General features: G+C 39.5%; 2 protein-coding genes across 4 annotated transcripts in view; one reads left to right on the forward strand and one right to left on the reverse strand.

The window, feature by feature from the left end:
• Positions 1-17,692, reverse strand: part of bcar1 (BCAR1 scaffold protein, Cas family member) — a 133,114-nt gene that overhangs the window by 111,245 nt on the left and 4,177 nt on the right. The window lies entirely within an intron of this gene.
• LOC109644267 (sterile alpha motif domain-containing protein 3-like) lies at positions 10,278-16,698 on the forward strand. The gene is made up of 5 exons (XM_069532739.1): positions 10,278-13,416; positions 13,710-14,698; positions 14,806-14,967; positions 15,060-15,155; positions 16,387-16,698. Exons 2-5 carry the CDS (start codon positions 13,730-13,732, stop codon positions 16,696-16,698), a joined length of 1,539 nt encoding a protein of 512 aa, XP_069388840.1. The 5' UTR covers positions 10,278-13,416; positions 13,710-13,729.

The raw sequence follows: 17,692 nt of genomic DNA on the forward strand, positions 1-17,692 counted from the left end.
TGCTATAGGTTTAGACTGCTGGGGGAACTCCCATTATGCACTGAGCACTTCATCACTTCCCTCTGTCTCTCTGCCCCACCCCCCCACCTGTTCATTTATTTATTTATTCATTTTAACATGTCATCATGTCAAAGTGTCACTTTGTCCTCCCATAGTCCCTCTGGCTCTTCTCTCTCTCTCGTTTCAGATAACTCTGGCACCGGGACTGCAGGACAACAACGACTACCATCACCATTGTTACTACTGATACTGATGGTGCCCAATTGTTCCCGGTCTCTCTCTCTCCACCTCATCTCTCTCTTCTCTCCCCCGCTTTCCACCCATCTCTCCTTTCCTCCCCCCTTACTTTTCTTTCCTCAACCCAACCGGTCGAGGCAGATGACCGCCCACATTGAGCCTGGTTCTGCCAGAGGTTTCTCCCTGTTAATGAGGGAGTTTTTCCTCTCCACAGTCGCCTGTGCTTGCTCATTGTGGGAACTGTTGGGTTTCTCTACGTTAATATTGTTTTAAGGTCTTGACCTTTAAATGTAAAGTGCCTTGAGATAATGTAAATTATGAATTGGCGCTATATAAATAAAATTGAATTGAATTGAATTAAATAAGATTTGATGATTTGGTGCTATACAAATAAAATTGTATCAAATTGAATTGAATGACAATAAGCAATAACTGCCACCTGTAAGCACTTGCAGGTCATCTTTAGTTGAGGGAGGAAGACATGAAGTATTGTGCAGATAAAGCTGGTGCAGGTCATCTTCATGTTGACCAGCTTGAAGCTACCAATCTCCACCATGTTGCTGCTGCCACAGTGGATGCTGAGGACATTAGGTGTCACAGTGCTTTGCGTACTCTAAAGAAAAAAACTCACCATTAAGGATGTTTTTTGCTGAAATCACTATCACATCTGCAGGATAACATGGACTAAGGGTTAGAGCAACACCTCAGATTAAAGACAGTCTGTAAATACGTTTTTGGCCTTTTGACACAGGAATTATCAATTCTGTTAAATCAAGCAGCCAAGACTGGTACTTACAGTTTATTCTGTGTTCAGCAGGTGGAAGTACCAAATCAACTCAGCAAGAACTGATGCACTGAAAGAAATAAACATATTGTACCAATATATAAAATGTCTTTTTACCTCATCTTTATTATTCAAGGTGATAATCTCACAGTGCTGTAGGTAACATTCCACATCAAGTCCCTCGGCTTCTCTCAGTGTGAAAACAGATAAATATAAAATAAATATGAGCACTGTTTAAAACAGCAGTGTGGGGAGATTATAATCATATCTAAACATCATATTATTACACATCTGTTATGAGTCTAATTCACTGTGATTCATTAATAGGCTAAAACAAGGTGGTTATAGGAATGATGGTTATACAAGCCTGTATCAGAACATTTGTGAAACTTTATATAGCTGCTATCACATAAAACTTACTGGGGTATGCCCCATCAACAATAATAATTTATTTGATTTTCAGCGTCTAATATTATTCCTAATAATTAACGTGATTGTCACATTATTTTAAGTTTCATACGCATTATGGAGAGATTGCTAAATGTCAGCAGCACTCAGGTGGAACATTTGGCACTGGAGCAGTTGCACTCTGGACTGTCTCTTTGGTGGTAACTTCCGTGTCAGATGCAGTCTGGATGATGAACTGAATGCTTCTTGTCTTCATTGCTGCTGCATTCACACTGTTAGTAGTGGGTGAGAGTGATCTTCATTACCTAATTGAAGCTTAACTTTATCACAAGTGTTACTGAGACAGATTTTGACATAATTTTGTTGGACTGTTAAAAACTTTCAACTTTAAACACTAGACACTGAGGCGGAAGACACCACATGGGGGCCTACTGCATTCCAGGTTGTAGGTGTTTATTTTACCTAAAAGTTGTCTTACAGGCAGGTCACTATAGTTGGTAACTTTGCACAGTATGTAGTCCAGCTCCGACATGCACGTTTATAATAAGGTCATGTATGGTTATTGTGCCTTATAAAGAACAGTTATAAACTGATCAGTTACGCTTTATTAATATTGTGAAGAGTACTGATAAAAGGTATTATTGTAATACTGAGTTACAGCCTAGTAACAGGTTTATATTGAAAATGTTCGTATTTCTTCCTGAGTAAAAGCTTTGTTGTGATAAAGTGTGCATGTCCAGAATTACTTTCTGATTTCAGTGCAGTTAAGTACTGCACTATGTCATTATAGTAGACCTGTTCACTTATATATGAGTGATAATGTGTACTAAGATGTTGTTTGAAGTAAAGAAACATAAGATGTACAACAGAAGTGTGAGTAACATTTAAAACACATTCCGTGACAATCCGAACAATTGAATATATGTTTTGAGCTCTTTAAAACACAGTTATACAGTTATACTTAGTTGCTGTGGCACCAACCCTGGGACTCGTTACATTACACATGTAGCTTATTAATATTAACTTATTTAAATAACAATCAAGTGACAACTGAACACAAGAGTCTTTACTAAAGTGATGTGAAAACTGACACTGAGGTTTTTAACTTGCTTCAAATTGTTCATTAGACGTGATAAATAAATGGTAGATTACCATTACATATTAAAAACAACTTGATGCATGTAAGCATGTAGTATGATTATGATAACAGATCAATGAATAAGTTTTGCTGTATAGTTTCAGTGTAACTTACCTCTGGTTAAGTTCGTTGTGACGGCCGCTACCACCCTGAAGCCACAACACCACAGCGCTAACTGATTAGCAACAGTTGGTAGCATGTAGCCTAGCTCCTTAACCTGAGCTAATCAGGTAACGTTGAGCTCTGTGGGCGTGGCTCAGTTGTCAGTCTTTACTCAGTCCACATCACCTCCACTTACTCTCCTCTCTTTTTTGCCGATTTTTAGGTTAGCCAGGAACTAGGAGAATTCAGGTACTGACAAGATGGTGCCAGGTGAAATGCCCACTGTATCACTCTTCAGAAACCAGTAGGTGACTTCATCTTTATATACAGTCTATGATGTAAACCAATATTTTGAGATATATCATATTTTACAGTTTTAGGGTAAAGTGGCCCTACAGGTTGAAAGTTAAGTTTATTCATGTGTTTTGTTACTTAACTAAAAATGTGTTTACAATGTTCATACATATTAATGTTCGCACATGTATTATTTACAAATATTTAGCAGTAGTAATACATCATGTGCAATATTTTTGATAAATGTATGAGTGGATGACTGTTTGATGGTATGATTGCTGTTAGTTTAGGTTTTTCTCATTCCTTTCTCTATAGCATAGAGTATTTTTATTTTTTACTTTATAATTTTTTTTGTTTTTAGAAATGTTCAGATTGGCCCAAGTTGGAAGTGCCCCATCTTTCAGACTGAGGGCCTGATCTTCTAAGATTCCAAATAAAGTGGGAGTGCTAAATTGCAGGTGCATTATAACAGATTGGTGGTTGTTTGGCGGGTGATCTACTTAAAATAATTGCGTAAATGATAACAGGCTAAAACATGGTAGGGGCAGTAGTATTTAAATGAGTGTTTTGCATGTGTTACTGGTTTCTGCCACAGAACATTATGGAGAGCAGAGTGACAAACAAACAGGTTGTTGAGCTACAGCAAAAAAATATAAATATAACTCAAATTAATGCAATCTGCGAGAAAGCACACACACATACACAGAACAGTGGAGTCTGCGCACTGTTACTTCCCTCAGGTTCTGGGATCATTAATCAGCTTTTTTTTTTTTCTTGAGATAAAAGTGATCACTAGAAGTTTTGACAGTGGGGCTGGGTATCACCAGGTACGTCGCAATACGATATTATTACGATATTTTGCCCATGATAACGATAATATCAAAATACAGCGATTCTGCGATAATCGATATATTGTAAGAAATTTCCTCCACGATACATCACAATATCTGTGTCACTAAAGAAATGTATTAACTGCTCTAACTGAATGCAGAAAATACACTCACCATACACATACACAATACAATCTTACTGCTAGTATTATCAACTTCTTCTCTGTTAACATGGACACATATCAGTGCTGCTTAACAAGCAGAATCAAATTGTTTTATGAAAACTGGCAAAATTAACTGCATATGAAAAATAAACATTTCAGTCAGTGCATTATAATCTCAAACAACTGGGTGGTCTATGAAAACCCGGGCACAATTTAACTCGTACTAACCACCATGTGTAAAGTTGAACCTAAACCTGCACTGCAGACTGCACATTTATTTCAGTGCTAATAATAATATCAATTTGTTCTTTGTAAACTTGAAAACCTGAGAACATTTAACTTGTGCTTAGTACTTAACACCTTGTGTAAAGTTTAACCTAAACCTGTACTGCACACACATTTCAAAACTGCATGTTCTTCTTCAGGAAGAGCAACTGGACAGCATGCTCAGAGGTGAGACAGCTCCTCTGAGAGCTGATGATGTCACCTGCAGTAGAAAAATCACGTTCCGCAGGGACACTGGTCCCTGGGACACACAGATATATTTGGGCCAGCTTGGCAAGGAGTGGGTAGGCTTGAGCATGTCATATCTTGGTTCCAGTGTATGTAGCATTCGGCGGAAGCCTTCATTTTTGACTGAACTATATGGTCGAAGATTTTTACAAATAAAGCAAGCAATTGCGCCATTCTCTTCCTCTTTTCTTTTTCCATTTTCCTCTTCTTTACCACTTCACCCACTCTCATTTAAGCTAAGCGCCATCATGTGGAGGCTTGAAGTAGTGACGCTGTAAATCAAAATTGTGGCAGGGTTTTGTGAGAGAATCTGTTTAGAGTGGCTGTACGTTTATTGTTTAAATATCGATATTTGGCGCCAGTGTATCAATAACGTCCCGCAAGACGAAATATCGCAATATATCTTAGTATCGATATTTTGGCACACCCATATTTGACAGTAGAATTGAATCGAAGGAGGCAGAGCTAGGCCTGGGACGATAACAAATTTTGCTGGACGATATATTGTCACACGAATTATTGCCAATAAACGGTATTATTGTCAACATGATAATATATCATAATAATGCACACCCTTTCAAAGACAATAAACTTTTATTTCTCAGTGTTTTTTACCTTTAGCGATGTAGCGAACTTAACTTTCAATGAGCGCACACCATTTTGCGCTGGTCCGTTTATATTTACTTTGTCGACCGAACGCCTGAGTGAGTGTTGACTGTCGGGACGAAGGCTCTGCATCTCGAGCTGCACTTTGTTTCCCCAGCTGGTTAAACTGGGTCGGGTGGTGATGCTTTAGGTGGGCATGCAACTTTGTTGTGTTGCCTTTTTTCGCTGCCACCACTTTTGAACTGGTTCGTCCGTGTTGATGGGCTCACCTTGCTCATTCGGCTTGGAGCCGAAACCTTCCCACACCGGGGCTGTGGCATTTGACTTTACAATCATCTTTTCTCCTCGCGTTGCTCCACACAGCGCTCACTCACTGCACTCTGTGCGTGTAGCATGTGTGGCTGATGCTAGCGGCCCCGCCTCCCCCCACAGAGACAAAGAGGCTGGATGACTGACAAGAGGGTTCACTCCGTTCATTCCGCAACCAACGCCCCCAAGTGCTGAGACCGAGCACAGAGTGAACCCTCTTGTCATCCAGCCTGCTTGGAGGCAAGAGACGAGGAAAACAAACACGCATGCACATGGCGATATATCGAGGCTGGCAAAATTATCGAGTTCATTTTAATTTATCGTGCGATTAATTGATTTATTGATTATCGGCCCAGGCCTAGGCAGAGCAAGATTTGGCGGCACAAGAATTGACAGATTGTCCTTGTTTATATCAGGATGACAACAGTTTTTCGATATAATTTGCAGTCCTAGTGCTTTGCCAATGCAGAGTTTTAGATTTAACCTAATTCCTGTTTGCAAAAAAGGGCAGACCATGTGGTTCACAGCAACCCACTGTAACGCTGTTTTCAGACATGACCTGCATGTAAAATCCAGAGAATTGGCTACGGCATCTATCTGCAGTTTGCCTTTTACACTTGCACAACACAAGGGGAGATTCTGCGCACAGTGTACTGTTCACAACAGCAACATAACCCTCCACATTTTTCAGACAGGAGGTGGAGCAGCTGCAGGCAGAGGCAGGAAGCGACACATTGAAGGGCCCATATTTTACACTGTTCTGGTATTTAATTTGAGATATTAGTACCCCAAGATGATATATCTGTGGTTTAAAGTCGAAAAAACTGCTACAATGTTTATTTCCATGTCCCCTCTTCTGCATCTTGCTGGCGCTCCAGACAGAAGAGGCTGTTTTTGCCTGCCTCATTAATTATTTATGAGCCCCTCCTCTGACTGGCTGACTGCACTCTGAGTGATGTGCAACCAGGCCTATCACCGGTCTAATCCTGGAGCATTGCAGAACTCTCCGGTAAACACTAATGGTGACGACCACAACAGAGAGTTACGGTCGGTTACAACATGAAATTTCTGAATGGTAAGTCACACTGTCTCATGTTTGTTCAAGTTTCAGGAGGGCAGTCGGCCAATTTACAGTCCGAGTTACAGTTCACAGTTACAGTAGGGAGTAATGTCTACCTTACAGCACTGCTGCATGTAGAAATAGTTTAGTTCCTAATAATATTTGGTTGAAAAGCTCAGTTCACATAATGAAAAGGTGAGTTACAAAACACTGTATTTGACATGATGCCAGTTGCTTTTTAAGGTTGAAAACATAAGGTGGATTTCATTAGAGTATTATCGGGTGGTTACGCAATTAGCATTTTCCAATTGTTGCCGTCACGTACACATGACAGTACGTTTTCATGCTGTTATTTCACTAGTTCTATTGCTTTTTCCTCTACAGGTGCAGCTGTGGTAATGGTTCCATGATAAAAATTGAGAATGTGATGCTGGGAAACACACAAGGTAAATTATCAAATAATCATTACTGTAGCCAAAGCCTTTACATTGTGGTAGCAGAGTTTCTTATTTTTCATGACACAAACTTCATGACAGAGCATCCTGGCCAGGAAACTGTGTGCTTGACCATCTACTCTGCAAAATGCACACATTTATTGGACTGACTATGGGCCTTTGAGGCTCAGACTATAACGGTATGTGAGTAATGATTTCATAGATAATGATACAACTTAATTTGTATTGAACCTTTCATACAAAAATATAGCTAAAAGTGCTTTACATACATAATAGATAGAAAATAAAAACATGTTCAATAAAAACATATTTCATATAAGAGAAGATTTTATAAAGCATAACAGGTTAAATGACATGTCACAGAAAAGAACAACATTTACATAAATTTACAAAATAAATAAAAACTGAAAAAGACATTGATAAAAAGATCATAAACATGCAGGAGTGCAAGACCTAGTTAAAGGCTGAAGAAAAGAGAAGTTTTCTGTAAAAGACATTCACTGAACTGGCATCTACCTGATAAGAAATACTGTGTGAAATAGTGGCTAGTGTACAGCTTACATGATGTAAATTGAAATGCATATTTACAATAAATGTATCAACTCATTATTAAATGTATTGACTTATATTTATAACATGAAACATTTGAGGCACTTGTGTGCCTAAAGTAGAAATTACTTTATTACAGAAAATAAACAGTGACAGAATAATGTTCTTACATGGAATGTGCACAGACACATGTTTGTTGTGGTTAGCCTGCGGTAGCTAACAAGCTGCTAGCTGTGATGTCTGCTTTGTATCACGTTTTGTGTGGAGGGGAGCAGGGGTGGTGATGGTTGTGTGGAGCGGGGGTGTTGTGTTCAGAGGCTGGACTGGTACCGGGTGGGTGAGACTGAGAGAAGTGCTGTTTCCATGTGACATCACACGGACGCGGAAGTATGAAACGAGATGTTTCAATAACATATTTCTTAGAATGGGCTGAGTGAAAAAGTCAGCGCAGTGACTGTTTTCTTTAAGGGTACGTAGTGAAACCCTTCAAGTAATTACGGAGAGTAAAAGCCCAGAAAATGTATTTTACACAATATGATCCCTTTAATGCCAAGTTTAGAAAAGCAGCAAACAGCAGCCTTGCCTCTGCATCTCAGTAGGTGGAAACACTTTCTCACAAGGCAGCCAGCATGCAGTTCTAAAGATGACAGCCATACATAGGAGCATAAATGTATATATATAAATATATGTCCTCTACAAAAGTGCTATCTTTGTAATCAATCAAACAGCTGTTCATGAGCTGCTGGAGTTGTGCTATTACGACCATTCAACTCTGGCAATAATTCCAGCCCTTATAAATTATGAGTGAATTCTTGGGAAGACCTTGAAGCCTGTTGAAAAACTTAGTAACACTAACATCCCCCCATAGGTTTCTGAAAAGCAATTTGCAGCCAAGATTTCTTTGCTCACTGCCAATGACAAGAGAGCAGCAATCACAACAGCTGGCTGTGATACACTGAGATAACTGTCAGTCAACACTCACCAAACATTACTGTTTAAGCCTTAAGGTGACATTGTGAGAACACAGCCAGAACTCCTCCAGAGGACTCATCATCACGTGACAGACACAAAAATGAAAGAAAAAAGACAAAAAAGGGTGGGTCATTCAGGTCGTGCAACTGCAACGAATGTTACTATATGAAATAAATAATGTTATTCAAAGCTCTCAGATCCTCCATTACATTCATAAAATGTTTACTAGTACTACTACTAAGTAAAAGATCCTATAAATTTGAAAACCTTTTTTTTTTATCTAGATGCCACTATCAAGGAAAGAAAAATCAGCACAACACAGGTAGCACATTTCAAAATGATGTGGGTGCAAGAGAAGCAAGTCTTAAAATACACAGGGTTACCATTGCGATCAATTTGGGCCTGCCGCTACCTCAGCATTGGGCCAGGCACACATTATAGGTCCAGTATCCTTGTACCACACCGGAGTATCCTATCTGAGTGTCCTCCCTCCACACTCCCCTGCTGACCTGCACTCACTTTACACTTTAACAGTATCTGAAGTTAGTACACTGTAAAACCTAACAGTACATCTTAATAAATGAAGTAAGTTACAGTAACTTAATTTACAAAAAAAGTTGAGGCCACTGTTTATCAATAATTTAACATAACTCAAAAGTAAATTATTGAAGTAATAACTTAGTTACTTTGAGTGCGATTACATTTTTAGATCATTTTAAGTACCGGTGACATAATTCAATTTGTTTCATTGACTAGTCTTCTTTAAGTTGATTTTATACTATTAAAAAAAATGCAATTCCCATGTGCTGCTATTTTCCTATATCTTAGGATTTTAAATTGTATTTTTGTTCTTGTTTATAAATCATCATATTGTGCATAAGTATGCATCCAGATCATCTTTAATAATCCTCCAAAGTGGAACCTTAGTATGGTTGTTTGTTACATTACGTACAAGCAGGTATTTTTGCAACTTGATTGACAGAAAATGAATTGCCAACTAATATGATACATGATTCATTGTGTAGCATATGTACATTTGAAAGTATAAATGACAATTGTTTCATATATTCAGCTTCTATGAGAATATATTGTTTTATTTTTCCTTGTCTTATAAATCTTTTAATAGTTTTGAGTGTTGAAGGATGGGGCAACTACATCACTGTGGGCTGAACTTCTGTTCATGATTTCCAAACGATTTTCCAGCCCAAATCATTGTCATATTTTATGACTATTTATTTTTTCCGGACCATATTTCCTGCGTGTCACAGCTGCCTGGTTCCTAGTATTTCCTCGAATAAAAGCAGGGCTCTATACGCAAGTAAACGTCAAGACTCCACGTTATTACTCCGTGCATCTTCCGCTCCTGCAACAATAAAACCTTGTTAATGTAAATTAATCGATTCAGTCAACAGAAACGCGAGGGTGCTTTTACTCTGAAACGGGCACAGGAAGAATTGATTGCTCTCAACCGGAAGACACGGCGCTGAGGTGAAGCGGCTCTCCGGCCAATCCACACCAGTAACATAGACAGCGAGGCCCGGGAGTAAACTGTGTCATATATTTAGAAAAGCTATTTCAGCGTTTACAGACTCATTCAACTTTATACGCCAACGTCACGTAAGTCTGCTCACAACCGGTAACCTGCCGTTCACCTGCTGTCGCACACGGTACCGAGGGGGGCGGAGGGCGGGACCGGCTCAAACCGGTCAGCACCAGGTTTGCACTCGGGACCGGAGTGATGAAAAAGATCGGCGCGAAGAGTTTTTTGCTGGACAAACTTCCCTACTGACCGAGAACCCCGCGACGATACGTCTTCCACGCAAGGTAACGTTGTTCTTTTATTGCTGCTTTTCATGCTTTGGTTTTTGAAATATACAAGAAAAATGTCTGACCGCTGAAACTTGCTAAGGAGTTCGGTTAAACGGCGCTAGCTTGAAGCGCACCCAATCCCGCTTCTGAAAAACATTCAAAAGTTAACGGCCCAACGTCGTGTAGTTTAAATTGGCCGGTGTTGGATTAACATTAGTTTGTGAAAGTGTTCGGTCAAGCTCCAGTTATAGTTCGGGTTCGGTAACGTTAAGGTAATAACTGTTCAACTATTTTAAAAGCACAGAATGAAAGAGAGAATGGTGGTGGAAACATGTTAGCTTGGCATGGTGCTTTCAGGCCCCACTCTGTTAACGGTCATTGTGGAAAAGTGGCAGGTGTGTGAAGACTCAAACCAAACTCAGAGTTTCTGCCGAGACTTTGAGTTCTACTTTCTAAAGTCAGTTGTTTTAAGGAGAGCAAACCATGTGGAAATGTAAATTGTGTGATTTTTCTACTGCCCTACAAATACAGTTATTGAGACATTACAGACTGTATCATGGCCAGTATTCCACAATTTTCCCTTTACCATGCCTGTTTAACAACTGTTTGTGTACATTTAGTACATATAATTCACTAAAGGTACATTTGTCGAGAACACATTCAGAGAAAAAAGTGGTAAGTGAAGACGGTCATGATTTGAGTATTCAGAGGGCATTTCATTGCCCTGTGTGTGATTTTAGGCAACCATTTGTTGAGAGGGACATGTTTATACACCTAAGGGGGCATTTAAGATGGGAAGAAATTGTGCCATGTCCTTTCAGGACCTGCAAGTTTAAAACAAATGTTTACTCCACATATAATGCCCACAAATGCAGAGAACACCAACATGTGTCAGACTATGATGTAGAAGTTGTGGTGCAAACTGTTTCAAATGTTTGTCAGTATAGTGACATTGAACAGGATCCAGTTCAGTTTTCAGATGAAAATGAAACTGCCACTGTGTCAGACAGAAGCAATGAAGGGTTAGCAGAGCAGTTACAGTACAACCTGGCTGCCTTTTTCTTGAAAATGCAAACCATTCTCCATGTATCACAGAGGGCAACACAGGAAATCATTGAGCATATGGATCAGTTGTTTTCACTTTCAGAACCTGTTATCAGAAAATCGGTAACAAAGATATTAGAAAAACATAACTGCCCTGTTACTGACACACTGAAGTTCTGCAGGCAGTTTCAGATAGTAATGTTTTGCACAAATCAATTACATCTGAAGGACCACTGTCCACAGCTAAGAGACGGAAATCCTATTATGAGGAGAAGTCTCCAATTGTTAAGCCTGTAGAGTACCTTATTGAGTCGTCCCAGCATACCTTTATGTATGTGCCCATTCTCACATCTTTGCAGCAGTTGTTGAAAAAAACAGATGTACTTGAGAAAGTCAAAGAAACTACTACACAGTTGCCTGGGCATTATTCATCATACCGTGATGGCTCCTACTACAAGGAAAATCTGCTTCTTTCTGATGAGGATCATAATTTATCAATAATTCTCTATGTTGATGATTTTGAAATTGCAAACCCTCTAGGAACATCAAAAAAAATACACAAAGTCTGTGCAGTTTATTGGACATTAGCTAACCTGCCAGTAAAGTACCGCTCAGCCCTCCACACTACTCAACTGGCTCTTTTGTGCAATTCAAATGATGTAAGGAAGTTTGGATATGCAAAAACATTTGCACCCCTCTTGAGTGACCTAAAAACTCTTGAAGAGGCTGGTGTCTACATTGAAACATTTGGTGACTGCCTCAAAGGCACAGTTTATTCTGTTGTGGCTGATAACCTTGCTGCCCATGGGCTAGCTGGTTTCAGTGAGAGTTTCAGGTCTACATATTTCTGCAGGTTTTGTCTTGCCACCCAGACAGGATTGCAAATGTCAGATGCAGTCTCTGGTAGTTTTGAGATGAGAACCAAAGATCTGCATGATAACCACGTTCAAGAAATACAGAACAATGACAATGGAGACAATTGCGGTGTAAAACGCAGTTGTGTTCTCTCTGACCATCTCTCTTATTTCCATCCTGTCACTGGATTTCCACCTGACATCCTACATGACCTGTTTGAGGGTGTGGTTCCTGTGGAGTTGGCACATTGTTTGAAAGGTTTGATCACAAACAAATACTTCACTTTGGAAGAGTTGAATAGGGCAATACTATCCTTTCCCTTACAACATTCTGACAAGGTTGACCGCCCTCACCCGATTCCTCAAACTTTTGCTAAGAGAGGAACAGTTGGGGGGAATGGGCATGAGAATCACACTCTGATTAGATTGCTTCCTATTCTCATTGGCTCCAGAGTCCCAGAAGGGAACAAATTCTGGGAAGTGCTAATGGACTTAAAAGATATTGAGCTTGCTATGTCTCATAATTTCAGTGATGATACTATTCAGTACTTGGCGTGTAAGATTTCAGATCACAGGCAGCTGCTGCAGGAAGTCCTTCCTAGCTTACGATTACGCCCAAAGCATCATTTCATAGAGCATTATCCTCATCTCATTAAGTGCTTTGGTCCTCTGGTGCATCTCTGGACAATGAGATTTGAGGGGAAGCACAAAGTTTTCAAGAAAGTTATTCATGACACCAATAACTACAAAAATGTGTTGAAAACTCTGGCAGAGAGACACCAAAACATGATGGGATTCTATTTGGCATCTCCAAGGTTTTTCAAGCCACAAGTACAAACTTCAAAAGTGGAGTCTTTCTATGTTGAGTCACTGCCTACTGATACACATGCATTCATATCGAGCATCACAGACAGCAGCAGTGTATACAGTACAAAACATGTAACCATTGAAGGCACAACTTTTGTGGCGGGCATGTTTGTTTGCACTGGGACACATGCCGCATTGCCTGAGTTTAAAGAGATCAGAAACATATTACTAATCAGAAATAACATCTTCTTTCTTCTGAAAGACTATGAGACCTGGTATATTGAACATTTACAGTCCTATGAGCTAACAGATCATAAAAGCATGGAGGGCCATACATTGAAATCTGTGTGTCAACTAACTGATCAAATGCCACATGTTGCCTACAAAGTTTCAGGCAAGCTAATTCTGACAACTAAACATTTCATTCCAGTGTCTGAGTAAAGGAGCAGCACCTTCCTGTACACACTGGACATTTTCAAAGGTATGGTAAGGTACTATGTGTTGGAGTATATCATTTCTGTATAATGGTTAGTTATATTTGTGAATATTTAGCGTAAATTTAAGATTGCATTGTTCCAATTATACCATGCTCTGTTGTAAATATTTAACCAGTCCGTGCCTATTTAAAGGACATTTTCAATATTATGGGAAAGTTAAATGGAAGAGCAGCAGAAAAGTGTGCAGCCAATTTACAGATCATTGTGGTTGCTCTATTCAGCTAGTAAAAAACAAGGAGCCTTCACCTGAATTAACTATTTGTGTTTTGTGTTGCAGGTCTTCCTAATACAGAGTAAATGGATCCGAATGCTGTCCTAAAACTAAGGGTCATCCTAGATGATGTCAACTCTGAAAGGCTTATTTTGCCCTCTCATCCTGAGACTGTAAATGCCCTTATATTGGAGGTGAAAAACAAGTTGAACTTGGCCTATGACTTTCGCCTTCAGTTCCAAGACCCAGAGTTTGACAATGCTCTCTGTAATTTAGTTAACGTAGAGGACCTTCCGTCCAAGGCCACCATTAAGATAGTTAGATTTGTTGATTTAGATCTTTGTTCAACCAGCACAGATGACACAGTGTTCCTGTCTGGTAACACAGATTCACCAGAGCGTCTTTGTCGATGGCCAGAGATATTTGTTGTTCCAACATTCTCATATGAGGTGGAGTATGCTCTAAGAGAGGGCAACTTTGCATATGTTCAGGAGGAAAAAACTCTCAGGTTGATCAGGGATCAAAAACACAACATATTAGATGTAATGGCTGCTGAAATATATAAAGATAAAGCATATCCTAGTACCAAAGAGATAGTCAAAGCTGCTGAGGCTCTGGTGAGCAAACACCCCTGTCTGACAGAAAATGGTTCCAAAACGGGGTACAAGGGTTGGAAGAACAGTTTGCGCTTCAAAATGGGCAACTACAGGACAAAACTGAGCAAGGCTGGCATAAAGGATGTGGCCGTGAATGCAGGAAAGCGCAGCAGGACCAATCCAGAGGGTGCAGCATCCAGGGCAAACATCAAAAGACCCAAAAGAGGGGAAGTCAACTTCCTTCCTAATTATCCACTGGGAGAAACTAAGGACACATTGGAGACCATGAGGCTTGAGATGGTGGAGCAGTTCAAGAGGACATCAATTGAAAGAGACGCGGTTCTTATCCACCAACTCATGCAGCGTACCTTTGCACTAAGGCGCGAAGAAATTGTGAATTCAGGTCCTCCCATTGCTGAACTAAAAGACAGATGGCCTGCACTCTTTTCTGAACCCCAAGTGAGTAAACAATTCATTGACAAAACACTACTTGACCTGGAAAAATTTGCTTGAATTGTTTAATATAATGTCTATTTGTCTGTCCTATGCTGTTGTTTCCCATGCAGCTCTACACTGAATTCCACAGGATCACCAATCAAAATCTGCCACATTCCTTCTATGCTGCCCTTGACAAGTACACACCACTGCTGCTAAAGCTCTACAGAAAGAAGAAGGCTGGAAGTTTTGCCAAGAAGATGGAAGAGGTTATAATGGCATATAATGATCAGGTAAAATATTTTTTGTGTATTACATAATGTTGAATGTGAACAGGATGCCCCAACATCCATCTATGCATAACCTGTGTATGTTGGTTCAACAGGACAAAAACAACATCACTGCAGCTCGAACGGCAGCCCTAGCCGGCCTACCACTCTACTTAAAGGAGGATTCATCAGAGGTCTTCAAAACTTGCAAGGTATGTTTGCATTCTTTTCCATCTCCACAGCTTTTTCACCAAAACCTCATTATCTACTTACCACTATGCCGATGGAGTGATGGGTGAAGTGTTGGAGTCCAGAAAACACTAGGAGTTTCAGGGGCAAACAGCGTTGCAGCTAAATCCAACACAATTGAAGTAAATGGTGATCAATTCTTCAAATGTAAAAAAAAAAAAACTGCAAAAAACCTTAACATACCTCCATACTGTGCGTGTGGTGTCATCCAAGTGTCCATAAGCCTGTACATTCAAATTTGATTTGAAACGGCGTCATTTAATCCATGTTGTTATTCTAAATCTCCACAATATCGTCTTCTGGAACCGTGTTCATGTTTGCACGCACACAAGCTAACAGCCAAAGGGTACACGCAGGGTGCGCTTTAGCATCGCTACTTCCGGAAGCAAACATTTAGGCTACAAAACAAGGTATAAGTGACGCCGTCTCCACTTCAATTGAAATGTCCGGGCTTCCGAACACTTGGATGACCCCACAGGAGCATTATGGAGGCATTTTCAGTTTTTGTTCTGTTTGAGTTACTTCAATTGTATTGGATTTGGCTGCAACGCTGTTTACCCCTAAAACTCAAGGTTTTTGTTGGACTCAACTCTTCACCCACCCTGCCATCAGCATAGTGGTGAGTAGATAATGAGTGAATTTTAACTTAACAATATTATAATATCTATTTCCCAATTTTTATTTTTCTTTGTTAAGTCATGAAATATATTATGCCAGCCAGTGTATGCAGGAGGAAGGGTCCAGGTAACAGAAATCGTTAAAAATTTGCTTAAAAATCTGATGTCATCAAGTACAGACTAATTTAACAGATTATCTGCTCCCAAGTTTGGGATACAAATTTATAAAATAAGATTTGGCTCCTTACTCATCCCTTCTCATCTCTGTGGATGGTGTATTTTTGTGCTTCTCTAATTCACAAATGTCAAAGTGGTTACGTCTTGAAAATGTATCTGTAACTAATGACTTAATCAGCTATTTTGAGCAAAATATAAGTGACAAATGTATACCCAATCCAGAACTCTGCCCTCACTATATGAACAACTCAAAGGTAATGATCCACCTAAAAAATCTTGCACTCATGGAAGGTATTGGTGCACCACATAGAAGAACTAATGAATTAACCTTTTTCACAGCAATCATGTTATGGTTTGTAAAAGTACACCCAACCACAATGTTAATGTATTCCTTTTTCAGGATGAGTTGGAGGCAACCCAGGAGGGAGCAGTGGCTCTGGTGGCAGTGGTGGATGAAGCGGAGGTGCCTGCAGGAGTTCCCTTTGAAACTCACCATGTGTCGATCGTCCTTGAAGATCAGGTTGTAATGTCTCACAGATCTTGGACTGATTCACTCGTCATTTTGTCTGGACTGATCTATGCTCTACATTTGAGCTACCCTCAGAAGCTGAGTGGCTTCTTTGAGTTCATCCAGGTTGTCCTGTTAAATCTTGATGATGGGAGAAAGCAGCTCAAGCCTAAGTTACAGTCCTTGAGAAATGAGCTGGAGTAGGTTGTCAGTAGCTTTTACTGTTGAATGTCAGCATCGTTTTTTGCTTGCATGCCAAATACTGGTAGCTAATGACATGTATATACAGTAAACTACGGCACCTCTGATTTGTGTGTTAAAATAGGTGCTGTTCTTGGTTTGCATCTGTGGTGTTCTCATTTCTCTTCTTTACCACATGGCAATAGGTTTAATTTTTATTTATATGCTTTTTGTATGAGCCTGATTTTCATTGTTATGTCCAGCATATGAATGTAAATGTATACGACATTTAATTCAACAGCTTTATTGTAAAACAATATTGGCACAGAAACCAAGGGTATCCAAATGTTGAAAATGTTTTCTTTTGTCAGCCACTGACACTTTGGGTGAACTATACCTTTAAACTGTTAACTTGAAATATGCCCTGCTTTATGTTATACAGTTGATCGTTAGTGCATAAGAAAGTGCTAAGTCTGCTTTAGCCTTTAAGGTTGCATTGTTATGTCCAGCTTATGAATGTAAATGTATACGACATTTAATTCAACAGCTTTATTGTAAAACAATATTGGCACAGAAACCAAGGGTATCCAAATGTTGAAAATGTTTTCTTTTGTCAGCCACTGACACTTTGGGTGAACTATACCTTTAAACTGTTAACTTGAAATATGCCCTGCTTTATGTTATACAGTTGATCGTTAGTGCATAAGAAAGTGCTAAGTCTGCTTTAGCCTTTAAGGTTGCATATGTGAAAAATCTTCGAATTTCAGCAGCTGGTTGCATTGAGATGTGAACAAAAAATAAATTGCTGAAGCTGAGTCATGTGGGTGTTTTTATTTTGAGTTAATAGAGCTGAACGGTTTAAGGCAATCAGTTTCATCAAATGAACTGAGTAGCCATAATAAAGTTTTAAGTTATCACAACTACAATGTAATAATTGTCTTAAATGGAAGACAACTAAGTAAATTTAACTTAAGTGGTAACATTTGTAAAAAGGAGGTTAATTTAAGTTAGTCTTACT

Source organism: Paralichthys olivaceus, chromosome 10 (assembly GCF_024713975.1).
Source record: "Paralichthys olivaceus isolate ysfri-2021 chromosome 10, ASM2471397v2, whole genome shotgun sequence".
In the NCBI taxonomy this organism is placed as follows: Eukaryota; Metazoa; Chordata; class Actinopteri; order Pleuronectiformes; family Paralichthyidae; genus Paralichthys; species Paralichthys olivaceus.

What these genes read in the sequence shown, in the direction of transcription:
- LOC109644267 (XM_069532739.1), top strand. Translation starts at nt 13,730, where the DNA reads ATGGATCCGAATGCTGTCCTAAAACTAAGGGTCATCCTAGATGATGTC. An exon ending in CACTCTTTTCTGAACCCCAA is followed by an intron (nt 14,699 to 14,805) that starts GTGAGTAAACAA and finishes TTTCCCATGCAG; the next exon opens with CTCTACACTGAATTCCACAG. An exon ending in AGGTCTTCAAAACTTGCAAG is followed by an intron (nt 15,156 to 16,386) that starts GTATGTTTGCAT and finishes TTCCTTTTTCAG; the next exon opens with GATGAGTTGGAGGCAACCCA.